The 13,212-nt window shown below is 34.0% G+C and overlaps 1 protein-coding gene and 1 non-coding gene across 3 annotated transcripts; both read left to right on the top strand.

The window, feature by feature from the left end:
- The first annotated feature begins 3,804 nt into the window (after window positions 1-3,804).
- Window positions 3,805-9,271, top strand: LOC115962802 (folate transporter 1, chloroplastic-like). 2 transcript variants are annotated; one of them, XM_031081676.1, is made up of 11 exons: window positions 3,805-4,148; window positions 4,275-4,351; window positions 4,828-4,904; window positions 5,182-5,275; window positions 5,925-6,018; window positions 6,521-6,594; window positions 6,880-6,990; window positions 7,887-7,958; window positions 8,058-8,078; window positions 8,272-8,339; window positions 8,945-9,271. In XM_031081676.1, the coding sequence occupies exons 1-11, from the start codon at window positions 4,007-4,009 to the stop codon at window positions 9,075-9,077; spliced, it is 963 nt and encodes a 320-aa protein (XP_030937536.1). In that variant the 5' UTR covers window positions 3,805-4,006; the 3' UTR covers window positions 9,078-9,271. The 2 variants fall into 2 exon arrangements, with proteins under 2 accessions (XP_030937536.1, XP_030937535.1); XM_031081675.1 differs by having other exon boundaries at window positions 6,877-6,990.
- Window positions 9,272-9,670: 399 nt separating this feature from the next.
- Window positions 9,671-9,778, top strand: LOC115966135. Its single transcript, XR_004086324.1, has one exon. It is a non-coding gene; the product is annotated as a U6 spliceosomal RNA (small nuclear RNA).
- Window positions 9,779-13,212: the final 3,434 nt, after the last annotated feature.

Genomic DNA, 13,212 nt, shown 5'->3' with positions numbered 1-13,212 from the left:
AGCTGCCTTGCCAACACCCTAACAGCCCAAAACAGTATGCGGCATAACCCAAGTTACTCCAAATAAACCCAAAACCATAGACCATAGATCCATAGCAACGAGATGGTGAAGGAAGAGATGGTCAACTGATTCACCATTACTCTTGCACATGTAGCACCAATCCAATATCCTCACCTTCCTTTTTTGTAAATTATCAATCGTCAAGAATTTCCCTAAGGCAACAGTCCATACAAAGAAAGCTACTCTAGAAGGAATCTTCTGTTTCCAAATACTTCTCCAAGGAAAACCATAGATAGTAGGGCCAACTAAAATTCTATAATAATCATTCACCATGAACCCCTTATCTTTGCTAGGTATCCAACACATCTTATCCTCGCCAAACCCCCTTATTGAAGAACCATATATAGTTTCCATGAAGCTTGACATAGCCTCTAATTCCCGAACATGCACACCCCTAAAGAAGCGCACATAGCTTGACATAGCTTCAATAACAACTAATGAGTCTAAGGATGGCAAGGATTTATAATTTCGAGTAATATATATTACTAACCCCAATGTCAAAATTACCAAGTGGACCCTTGAATTTTTTTTTTTCTTTTTCTTTTTTATTTGGTTATCACACCACCCCACCCTTTACCACTCGGAGTCATCATTTCCTTTTTCTTTTGAGCCAATGAAGAAAAATACATCAAAGTACCCAGCAAAAAATTCAAAATTCTTACAGTCATAACAACTCAAGCAAAATAAGCAGTGAGATGCTCAGGGTTACTTCATGTCAAAGTGCTAATCAAAGATCCTTCCAAAAGCAAAGTGTAAGCATGTAAGGACCTTAAGATAGTTTTTCTTTTTTTATCACTAAATCTTCCACTTCACCTACTTATCCTTCAGCAATATTTCTAAGCTCTTATACAAAGTATTTTTGGTTCCCAAATTCATGCCAAGGACCACAAAAATATATCTTTTCACATTGGAAGAGGCATTTATAACTTTAGTGGGCCAAGCAACAAGAAACTTGATGTATATCCGTTTATGTTCAGCATTAGGTCCTTCACAGAAGCACTCACTCAGCCCCTTCCTCAATGAGTCACGAGCAAGCTATCCCACATTACATGGGAACAATGGTTTTTCTTTATGATAATGTAACAATTCTTAAGCAAGGAATTTTCGAAACAAAAACAAATACTAAAAACTAGAAAAAGCTTATAATGTTGAAACTGGCAACTCATTTCCATAAATTCAAGCAACAAACCTCTCTATACTACCAGGTAGGGATTATACCCTCAAATTTACAATACCAACCACCGATATTTCACATTCAATTAATAGAGTTGGCAACAAACATCTAATCTTTACGCATTCAAAATTACAACCACCAATTCATAAACAAACAAATAGGAAAAATTTATGATCTTTTATTTCTTTCCATGTTAGTTAAAGATCCAAGTTTGAGATAAAGCGCTGAGGGCAGTGAGGGGTTCATTTGACAATATCTCAACAACAGATATGCCTGCTAAAAGCATCTCCTTCAGTCAACATAGTTCACATTGCTTTTGTCAATGAAGCATCCATTTAAAAGAAAAGGTAAAATAATTCTCAAACATTATCAAAAATCAAAGCATATTAGAAGTTTTCAAGAGCTGATATTTCCTTTCAAGAATTCTATCAAACACGTCCAGGACATATTCATTTACTGCAATTCTTGAATATATATATATATATATATATATATATATATTCAGCAAGACGAGACCTCTACATTCAGTAGAGCTACAAATAAGAAAGTGAAAGACAGAACAAAATGGACAATTCTTGCAAATACAAAAACAAAGTATAAAGAGTCACTATCTTCTTAAATATTATATGAAGTAAATTCACCATCAAGAATATCACCAGAGAAATTTTTACCTGAACGCCGCTGATCTATTCGTTCTTGCGGTAGGTATCTTCGTCTTTGTGATGGAGCTGCTGCGGCTGAGGCGGATCAGCGAGGAGAGAGAGAGAGAGAGGGAGGAATGAGAGAGCTTGCTCGGAAGAGAAAGAGGAAGATTGTTCGCCACCAAAACTTTCCTCTTTCGGAGTTAGTATGAAATCAAATTATTATTAAGTTTTGGGCCTAATTTCGAAATCAAGGGTTCGGTCCGAAGCAAAATACCCAACTCTTTATGAGTTTTCAAATCCGTCAAATTGACCAATGACACTGATCTATATAAATCGGTCACGTGATTTTTCCATTCATAAGAATTACAAAAATTAGTATCCATTGTCAATTTGGAGAATATGAAAATTTCAAAGAATTATAAAGGAAAATTGAACTTTAGGGGTGTTTTTGCAATTGCTCCAAAACCAAGAAGAGTTTTTGCATTTTGGCCTAATTATTTTTTATTATAACTTATAAACCTAGTTTTAATAGGTAAATTACATTTTTCTACCTTAAACTATCACCTTAATTTCACTTAACCTTCTAAATTATGATATGCACAATTGACCCCCAAAATTATAACATCATTTCAATGTCACCCTATCGTTTTTTTGGAGTTAAGTATGAAAAAATTTACCATTGAAATATCAATTTATTCATCTTGCAAAAATGGATCGACAGATAAATTAGTCTTTTAATATTAAAATCAATCAAATTTAACAGCAAAAAAATAAATAAATAAATAAGTTAGAGCTAAGTGTAATGCATTTCTAAAATTTGGAGGAAGGGAGGCAGTTAGAGTTAAGTGTCTTACAAAATTTTAGGGGGATTAAGTGTAATCAAGGTGATAGTTTAAGGTAAAAAAAACATATAATGTCAATAAGCTACAAGACTCTTACTATGAATCACAATATTATCAATAATCAATCATAATAAAATATTTTTCAAAAAACATTTTCCATCCAAACAAATACAATGAGATGAATTTAGAACATAATAAAAATAAAATTTTTATGATTGGTGTTGGCATTTCATTTAGGGGTATTTTTTAAAATATTTTTTCAGCATAATTTAATAGTTGGGGTAGAAAAATTTGAACATGGATGTCTCCCATTAAAAACATCAAAAAATGCCAAATAATTGAGCTACATTGCTCTTGGATAGAAGATTATAATTCTAGGTATCATATTTGATATATGTGATGTTTAATGTTTATTCAAAACCCTATTTTCCTTTCTCCAATATATAAATGAATAGTAATAAATAAAAAAAGAATAGGGGATTTAATTTTTCATTTTGAATATTTTAATGGAGGGCCTAATGGCAAAAACACTCTTTACGATTTCATTTCTTCCTTATCACACCTTAAGGTTTTTTTATTTGTCAATTCTTCCTTTTTCTATTCTTCCTTATCACTTCTGTTATTATAAACAAAAATAATAATGTGACCATCACATGATTAATGATGCAATTTAGTTGGTGAATTTTCTTTAATGTGGTTAGGTGATTTTTTAATCCATAAGAGTTAACAAAAATTAGTCACTTTGACGAACATGAAATCCCCAATAGCATTCTTTTACATTTGAGAGCATTTGCATGAAACAAGGAATAATAGAAAAATTACTCAATTTTACACCTTCAAATCCCAAAATCACTGGCTAAAGATAAGTAAATTTATAAAGTTGTTAAAGTAATCAAGCTGACATTATTTATTTTAGTTTTTAAATTTCTTTTTTTATATACTCCGATGATAAAAAGAAAGTGGACAATGAATGTGTGAAAAAAAGAAACAATTAAAATATTTTAATATTTTAATGAAATAGAGTTTTTTTTTTTTTTTAATAAAAAAACCTGATTGTGTAAGGAAAAAAAAAAGTAGTAAGCCCTTTAATGTCTTAATGTCTAACCTCAATGTAAATCGTTAGTTCCCAAGTTTTTGGGACCCTAAACGGTGGCAAACGACCGCCGAGGCCGAGCAAGTCACTGAAAAGTGAAGAGGTACAAGACGCTAGTATTGTAACTACTGTTTCATCAAAATGCCCAAAAAATCACCAAATTTCCCTTATTGTTAGTCCAAACAAAAAACAAATGTCACAATCGCAGCCACAGCCACAGTCTAAATCGAAGTCGGAGCGGTGGCAATGGGAGAACGGCACCGCCGGAGCCGCTGCCGGATTCGCCACTGTCGCCGCCATGCACCCCCTCGACGTCGTCCGTACTAGGTTTCAAGGTACTATCCTCTCTACTTTGTTTTTTTTTTTTTTTTTTTTAATGTTTTTGATTTGAGGTTATGAAGTTGTTTGAATCGAATTGGTTTGGTTTTGTGTTTGTGTTTTTTTTTTTTTTTTTTTTGCAGTTAACGATGGACGAGTTTCGACTCTTCCAAGTTACAAGAACACGGCTCACGCTATTTTCACCATTGCTCGCTTGGAGGTTATGTTTGGTTTTATAGTTACTTTTTAGGCACTTAATACTTTATTTTAATATGATTATAGTCATTGTTCAAACTTGACCATGCTTAGGTACATATACAATTTTTCCTTCCATTTGTTCTTTATAAGAATCATACAGAACCTAAGTTATCTTGGAAATGCATCTTAATTTTATTGCTAGTTGCTACCTTGTTTTGTTGATGTGGGCAAAATGTAACAGATTTCTATTCATAAAAAAGGAAAAAAAAATTATTACAGATTTCTAGCTACATATTACTGGGTTTGCCTAGTTCACTTCCCGTGTTAGAACTTAGGTTTGGTGCTCGGCACCGTTACAACTATGACTTATTTTATTTCCTTCAATTATGAGCCTGGTGTTTTGATTTATGATTTATCATTAGTACTTTATTTGAATTAAAACACTTCTTTCTATTTTATACCATTTTCTTGATAGGAATGTTATTGCTTTGTGTTCAGGGTCTCAGAGGGCTTTATGCAGGCTTCAATCCTGCAGTTATTGGGTCAACTGTTTCATGGGGTTTATATTTCTTCTTGTAAGTACCAATGCTTTGGTTGTCTGAGATTTGAGTGTTTAGATTTTTCTAGTCCTTTACGTGGCCAATGCCTGTTTGAAACACGTAAGAGTTTTAGCAGGTAGACAGTCAAATGTAAAACTTGTTGTCACACCTTATATACATTTAATAAACTTGTATTCACACCCTAAAATTGTAAGTACAAATGCTTTCACTTGTAATTTCTGATTTAATTTTTTGAATAATTTTTTACTTTTATTTTTAAATTTATTTACAAAAAATTTTGTTTTATTTGTAGCTATGATAGAGCAAAACAAAGGCATTCTAAAAACAAGGAAGGGAAGCTTAGTCCTGGTCTTCATCTTGCTTCTGCTGCAGAAGCTGGAGCTTTGGTGAGTTATGCAAACTTCTAATATATGATTGGGAAGACTAACATAGGATATCAATTTTTTTTTTTTGGTTAAACACATTTTGACGGCTGTTCATCAAAAAGTGTTGTACAAACCTGTTGTCATTACCTGCTTTACTTGTGTCTGGCACATGATACCCATTTTGGCCCACATGTCCTATTAATGCTTTTACTTCCAAATCTTTGCACTTGTTTAGCCTGGGGTGTGGCGGGATAGAGGAATTTATCAATATTGAAATTATGTAATTAATAATTGGAGATTAGAAATGAAATTTGTGGTCTGTAAACTGTGTAGAAATGAAAGAAGTACAGTTTATTGGGTACACAGTAACAACCATGAGGGGTATTATAATCAGCTGGAAATCACGCCTCATGAAGCAGAGGTCATTGGTTTGAATCCCCCTCCCTGTCCTTCCATACTCGGGGTTGAAGTGTTGGCGTTGGCTCATTTTGAATTGTTATTGTTTTATTAATTGTTGTCACATTATCACTCCATATCCTCCTTGCTTTAGTTTCTAAGTGTTTAATGAGAAGAGAATACCTTATTCCTTACCTATGGCATTTTTATGAGGTAGATACAGGTGTTACGTTTGGTTTTCTTGCTGATGATTCCAAATATGTGGCTTTGCCAGGTTTGTTTGTGCACGAATCCTATTTGGCTTGTAAAAACAAGATTGCAGCTGCAGACACCTCTTCATCAAACTCAACCATATTCTGGGCTTTATGGTCTGCTCTGCATCTTACATTAAATTGCTAATAATCTGCACTCTCAGATATCGCTTTTCCTTGTGAGTCATATCAACTTTGGCTCTAAGTTGTAGCATCACATTAAACTTAATTATTTTCTCTTGTGCCATATAATTTCTTTTTTTTGAAGAAACATCAAAGCTTAGACTTATTCCAATCCCACCCTGCACCTTAATCATCTCAGCTAAAGATCATAGTGATGTTGATTTTTAGTATTTGGAAGATAGCCTTTTTTATCAGATTGATTTTATTTTATTTGTTTTTAGTATAATTTATAATATCAAATTTTCCATCATGATCGCTTTGTTTAGATGAAAATAATTTTTTAAAATGAAGTGCTAATAAAGGATATTAATTGTATGTTGAACTAGTTTGCACTCTTTTAGTTGATTTTATTAGTTTTTTTAATTATTTTTTATTTTTTATTTTGTTCTTCACTTGGAAACCAACTGATATGCTTATATCTTTTATCAACTTTCAGATGCCTTAAGAACCATAATGAGAGAGGAAGGCTGGAGTGCACTTTATAGAGGGATCATTCCTGGTCTTTTTCTGGTATTTTGTTGTCTCTTATCTATTGCCTTATGCTTTTTTTTAGCTTGTATTATTCTCTTTCAATTTTGCCAATGTGCTCAAGCAGAAATGAAATTCACAATTTTAATACAGCAGGGCAGAGAGAATAAAAAATTATTCTAGAATGATGCTTATGTATATAAATTTGGATGCATGTGAATATTAAAGAACTACACGTTGTCAGCATTAGTAATGCTACAATAAATTTTTATGCTTTTTATTGCTTTAGATTTTTCCCACTTACAGGTGTTTGTGCTGCTTCAGCAGGTTTCTCATGGTGCTATTCAGTTTACTGCGTATGAGGAACTTCGTAAGGGTATTATTGACTTCAAGTCTAAAGACAGAAAAAAGGATTCTGAAAGTGATGATAAACTCTTGGTAAGTCACTACAATCAATGCTCTTTGGAATTTGGGTCTGCATAACTGTATAAATGTGCATATACTAGAAGTATCAATGTACTCTTCTGCATTGACAAATGGGTCCCTTACTCCCTTTTGGCAAATCTGGAAATTTCCTGTCCTGTCATGTTCTTGAAAATTCAAGTCCTAGTTTAATGGAGAGATGTCACTAACAGAAATCTGTATGTTGAATCTGTGGGTCTATTAGTGAATTGGATAGGGCGTGTACATGCAGGATTGTATAGTGGATTTTAGTTTGTTTCTGCTGGTATTTGCTTTACCAATGGTCATTTGGCCTTGATGTGGGTGGATATAATCTAACAAAATCTACCAGGGTGAGATGCATGATAACTTGGATATACCTTCTTGCCCATGTCACACATCTGTCTGAATGGATCTCCTGTCCATAACTGAGATTCCATCCTTTTTTTTTTTAAAGAAAAATAAGTATATAGGAGTATTAAAAGGTAGGATTTTGGTGCTATGGCTAGTGCCCTCTAAGTGTATAGGAGTATTACAAGTATGTTCTCTTGCCCAGGAATTTATATCATACTTCATCGTTATTTATCTGTAATATTACTCCACTTAAAAGAAATAAGGCACAATAAGTTTTAATGTCAACTATAATTTATCTAAAACATTTGGAACATGGGGAATTCTGAGTATTGTATACGAGGAGTATTTTAAGTTTAAGAAAGACACATTGGAGTTAAGTGTAGGCTTTTGCACTGCTTTTAAAACTCTGTAAGTTACGCATAGTTCCAGAAGTATAATTGCTTGCTTTGTGATATTATTAACTGGCGTTTGTTTGTATCTCTGATATGAATGTTTGATGGTATATTAATTCTTACAGTCTACATAATTTTTTTTCCCAGAATTCAGTGGATTATGCTATTCTAGGTGCATCCTCAAAAATTGCTGCCGTTCTTCTGACATATCCATTCCAGGTAGGCATTTTGTCTTGGGTGGTGTTAGACTATGAATTGTTGATTTCATTTGTTAGTTGATCATTGCTTCTTATATGGTTGGGTGACTTGATTTTCCAGGTTGTACGAGCTCGATTGCAGGTTTGACAATGTGACACTTTAATTCCTTTTTGTCTCTATATATGTTGTGTAATTATCAAACATATTGAAGGAAGATGACTGATCCATTCATCATAACTATTAAAGTTTCCCCTTGAAATACTGCATAGCCTTTAGTTTCATTTGTATTTTTTATTAATGGCTGGAATTTGGTCATATCTGTTTCCCTCTGCAGCAAAGACCTAGTAGTGATGGAATTCCAAGATACATGGATAGCTGGCATGTTGTGAAGGAAACTGCACGGTAAGTAATTTAGCGCAGATTTAATTTTCATAGCCAAAGAAGGAAAGCTCTAACTGGGGTACAAACACATTCCTCTTTTGTAAATTGTAATTGATTGGTCATGCTTAACAGCTTGGCAATTGAGGTTATATAATCTTGGTGAATAAATTACTGTTCTCTGCTTTGGTCTATAGTGGATCCATGTTGTTGGAATTCCAGTCACCATATAGATGGGTGATATTTTTCCTTCCTTAAAACCACCCCCCCCCCCCCCCCCCCCTCTTCTCTCCCCCCTTTTTGGGACTGTTAACATGAATTTTAGTAGTCCATATCCCTTACAAGAAAACTTGACAATGCCAAAGAGAAACCCTCCACTGAGCATTTGTTGCTCCAATGAAGATCAGATGAGCTGATTTTTCTATAGGCAAAATACTAAATCTGTGCATTTTCTTGCAAATGCTATAAGAGAATAAAGAGCTATTGATCTCAAGTTGTCAAGGTGAGAGATTTTGGCTCACCCCAGTGAGTAACAAACTTAGACAAGGTTTTTAGACGTTCTTACTTTCATTATAAACCTGAGACATTTCCTCATTTATAAGGCTAATCTATTCTGTTGGGGCTTGCAGGTTTGAGGGTGTTCGAGGTTTTTACAAGGGCATTACACCAAACCTCCTGAAGAATGTTCCTGCAGCTTCAATAACATTTATTGTGTATGAAAATGTCCTAAAGTTGCTAAAAATGGCCAGAAGGAAGGACTGAATTTCTTTTTGTTCTAGGTTTCTTTTAGATTCTTTGTTACAGGCTTACAGCCTACTTTGATCTGAGGGTGAAATTGAGGAAATAAAAAAGTTTTGGTATATACAGTAGTCTTAGTAAATTATTTTTCCCTTGCATTGAATGTTGAATTGGCTAGAGACATCTTGATTGCTTAATGGATGCATTATATGGACACTACTGATGGAGTCGCTGTTATTTGGTAGAATAGTGATATATGCTTACACGTGACTGTACTATCTGCAAGTTTCGTTTAGAACCATTTAAACGTGACTTTTCAAAAAATTTAGTACCACAAATAAATGCACAACTTTTGTCACAACTTTCCACATGCCAAACTATGAATGATAGAGAAAAAGTTGTGGATCTATATGAAAGTGACAGGTAGCTTGCCACATATTAGAGTTATGAAAAAAGTTGTGAATTTATTGTGATACTAGAAGAAGAAGTGAAGAACTTAGGTAAGACTTTGTTTTAGACTAATGTTTGATTGGACCAAAAACAAATTTCAAGGACAAAAAATAATATTTCAACCAAAAAACCATCTCTTTATAAGAGAAAACAAGGGAAGTAAGAGTATCCTTTCAAGGACATCCGATAAAATTGGAATGATATAGAGAAGATTAACAATGCCCCTGGGCAAGGATGACATGCATAAAACGAGGGATGGTTCACAAAAAATTTCTTCCTATTTTGCCTTCTCTGCCTCTCATTTTGGAAGTCAAATTCAAAGGGTAAGCTCGCATTCTGCCCATCCTTGTACGGTTAGAGTTTAATCACTTGAAGACAGAAAATTCCTGTATGCTGTTACTTTTAATTTGTATTTCCTTAGCTGTTTTAATTTCAGAAATCAGAACACACTGATGCTTGGGTGATTTTGAACCTAGGTAATTGATATTCTTCAATGTTGAAGCTTTTAAGGTAGTCCCACATCTTAAATTTGTTGGGACTTAATGAGGGTTTTTTTTGGAGAAAGTTTGTTAACTCTTTTTTTTTTTCACCAAAAACCATATAAAGTATGACCTTCTTGGCTAATCACTTAATCAGCTAAAGGGTTATTTTCCGCATATTCAGGTTGTTAAGCTATTAGAAAATATTGTAAAATATGTACATGCTGATTTACTTGTTTTTCTCTTTAGCTAAACATTTGGTGATGAGGTTCTAGTTTGATACTGTTTTAATGATTTAGATAGGCCCTAGACAATTCTTGGTGCCACTTGTTCTACAAGTTATTTTAAGGTTTACAGTGACTATAAGTTTGTAGTATTGGTCCCAGATGTGGATGGCAGCCCTGTTAGGGTGAGAATCACAGACATAAGGATTTGAGTTTGTAGAGAATATATTTTGTTTTTCAAGTATATTGTCTAAATGAATGCCTAAAGGTATTTATAGGCAAGCACATATTCCCTGGAAAAGAGATATTTGTTGTGAACAGATATATCAATTTCAAGAGTTATACACTTACACAAATACCATGCAATTAATAAATCTCTACATAAACAAATTTCGCATATGTGAAGCAATACCATCCACCAAGTGAGAAGTTATTGCACATATAAGAATATATCATAATATGGTGTGATCATCCATCGCAATTATACACTAACATGCAGTTCCATATGTATAGTGCTACTAGTATTAATCACGTTTTAATAAATTGCAAGGACTAAAGATTCAGCTAGGCAATGAGTCTGGGCTCAGGTTGGTTAAAATTTGTGTCTGAGTTGAAAAATTGTTCAGGAAGACAAAATTGCAATTTTTGCAAAGAAAATAACCCTAATAGATTATCAACAATTTTTTTTTCCTAATTGGTCCAATAAATCATTGTTACGTTTTATTAAATTTTTAGTTACGTCTTTGGTGTTTTGGATTGTAAGGAAAAAAAATGGTTTGAGAAAGTTTGTTTAAAACTAAAAAAATATTTTCCAAATTTTAGTAAACTTCAACGTGCAAGCTATGTTATAAATATTAGTACAATTATTTTCATGACCATCTCCAAGAGAAGACATCTCTAAGAAAATTAACCACTGCCTTTTCTCTAAGTAAAGCTTGCCTAAGGCTTGTGCCCATATGACAAAGCTCAAGGCAGGATATAAATAAAAATAAGAAAATTTGCAATCCTGAAGCTTATGCATGCAGACCTACTTGCTACACAAGGTTTTTTCACTCAAAAGATATTCGTGGAGTAGCCAAGTTTACAACCAAATTCTGGCTCTATCATTTTTTGCCCAAACAGGATTAAAGAAAATGGAAACTAATCAAATTTTCCATTTAGGAAGGGTAGTCAGGCTTGGACTCGATTTAATTTGGGTTGTGAGTGCAAAGATTGATCGGCTGTCTATGTGCTTATAAGCATGTTGAACTCACCCCAACTTGAGGTATGTATATGAGCTGTCATAGTCATGAGGGCCACCAGTGGAGTTGCAGACATTAGTGACAGACTCTGATGACTGGCCTTCCTTAGCAATCAGATTCTCTAACCTAGTGCCAATGTGTCTTCGATCATTAGATATATTTACCACCTTAGCCAAACTTTCAATTAGCAATCAGAGAAGGAGAAGAAGAAAAAGAGAGACTTCATACCTGAAAGTTCAAATAGTGTGTAAAACACCAATGTACGTTTAGATCTCCAATTTAAAAATACCAACACAAGCTTATAAACAAACAATATATGTGCGGAATATGAATATAAGCTAAACTCAAATTGGTAAAACACTCTAATCTATAATTAATCACAACCACAGCAGCAATTAAATGATAAAGAGTAAGGAAAGAAGGATGCAAACATAAAGATAACACGACGATGTGTTATCGAAGAGGAAACCAAAGTATTCGGCGAAAAATCTCTCTGTCGCCCTCCAAGCGGTCAATAATCCACTAGAGAATAAAGTTGGGATATATGAATAGCAGAAGACCCTCCAAGCCTAATCTACCCAGTGCATCTAAGCCATCTAATCTTCTTGCTCCAATATGGTTACGCCGAACCTTGTCTTCTCTAGCTTACCGGATCCCGCAATCACCCATTGTATCAACCAAAATGAATTGGTCCCTTCTAAACTGCTTCCCAAGCACCAAAATACATTCTCACTAATATGGGTATGGTGAGATAAGGATTTGACTAAATGTATATCTCAAGGATATGTCAATGGAGAGGGTGAGAATAGAGGAATTTGGAGAATCAAATGATAAATATTATAGAGGAGTCAATCTTTTTTTTTTTTTCTAGGGTTTCTCTCTCAAAATTCTCTCTGGAAGCTCTCTACATTTCGTGGGTATAAGGGTATTTATAGTAAGGTGTGTGAGGAATGCGAAAGGTCAGTTTTCATCAAACAGGGCATTCTAACGACTCGACCTCGCGACTGAAACGAGTCGCGAGCTAACTACTTGGCCAGACTGGAAGTTTTGTCTTGTAGTGCTCCAGTTGGCGTGACCCTTCAGCTCCCCCTGCATGCTTCACGCGGGTGCCATTCTGGCGACTTGCTAGTTGCGAGATCCAGTCGTGAGACTCCCTTGAATTGCACACTTCTTGAGATTTCTTCACACTCTCTCACACACTACCCTTACATAATTCTCACCTAAATATAGGGTATCTAATTGCTAAATTACAAGCAAATTTGGCACGGAATAAAGCCAACACATGATTGAATAAATTCAACCTTACAATACTTGTTGTCTTAATCACTCATTCTCTTCCTTCAATTGCATCCCTACATGATTCATGAATTCAAATAAAGGTATGACAAGAAAATGTCAATCATGTTAGTACAAAAGTTTAACAATCTAGATAATTATAGAATATTCTTGCAATTACATGGATGTTCTACAAGAACTGCTCTTTGCTTTATGTGCATGCCTATGTCAAACCATAAGGGTTTGCAACTTAATTATACTAGCTGAGATCCCGTATGTTGTGCGGTACAATATATTATTAATTTTCTCTAATATTTCAATAATTTTTTTCAAAAATATTGTAGTTTAATTGGTTATCATCTCATAATATTTCCAACAGAGACATTCAAGGCTAATTCAATGAACTAATATTTTGATATAAATGCAAATGTTATTGAAGTAAATGCCTAAATAAAGAAAATATCATAAAATGCTTCACATGACACAACCT

Source organism: Quercus lobata, chromosome 10, assembly GCF_001633185.2.
Source record: "Quercus lobata isolate SW786 chromosome 10, ValleyOak3.0 Primary Assembly, whole genome shotgun sequence".
Lineage (NCBI taxonomy): Eukaryota > Viridiplantae > Streptophyta > Magnoliopsida > Fagales > Fagaceae > Quercus > Quercus lobata.
This window is presented reverse-complemented; position numbering and strand designations above follow the sequence as displayed.

What these genes read in the sequence shown, in the direction of transcription:
- LOC115962802 (XM_031081675.1), top strand. Translation starts at nt 4,007, where the DNA reads ATGTCACAATCGCAGCCACAGCCACAGTCTAAATCGAAGTCGGAGCGG. An exon ending in CGTCCGTACTAGGTTTCAAG is followed by an intron (nt 4,149 to 4,274) that starts GTACTATCCTCT and finishes TTTTTTTTGCAG; the next exon opens with TTAACGATGGACGAGTTTCG. An exon ending in TTGTACGAGCTCGATTGCAG is followed by an intron (nt 8,079 to 8,271) that starts GTTTGACAATGT and finishes TTCCCTCTGCAG; the next exon opens with CAAAGACCTAGTAGTGATGG.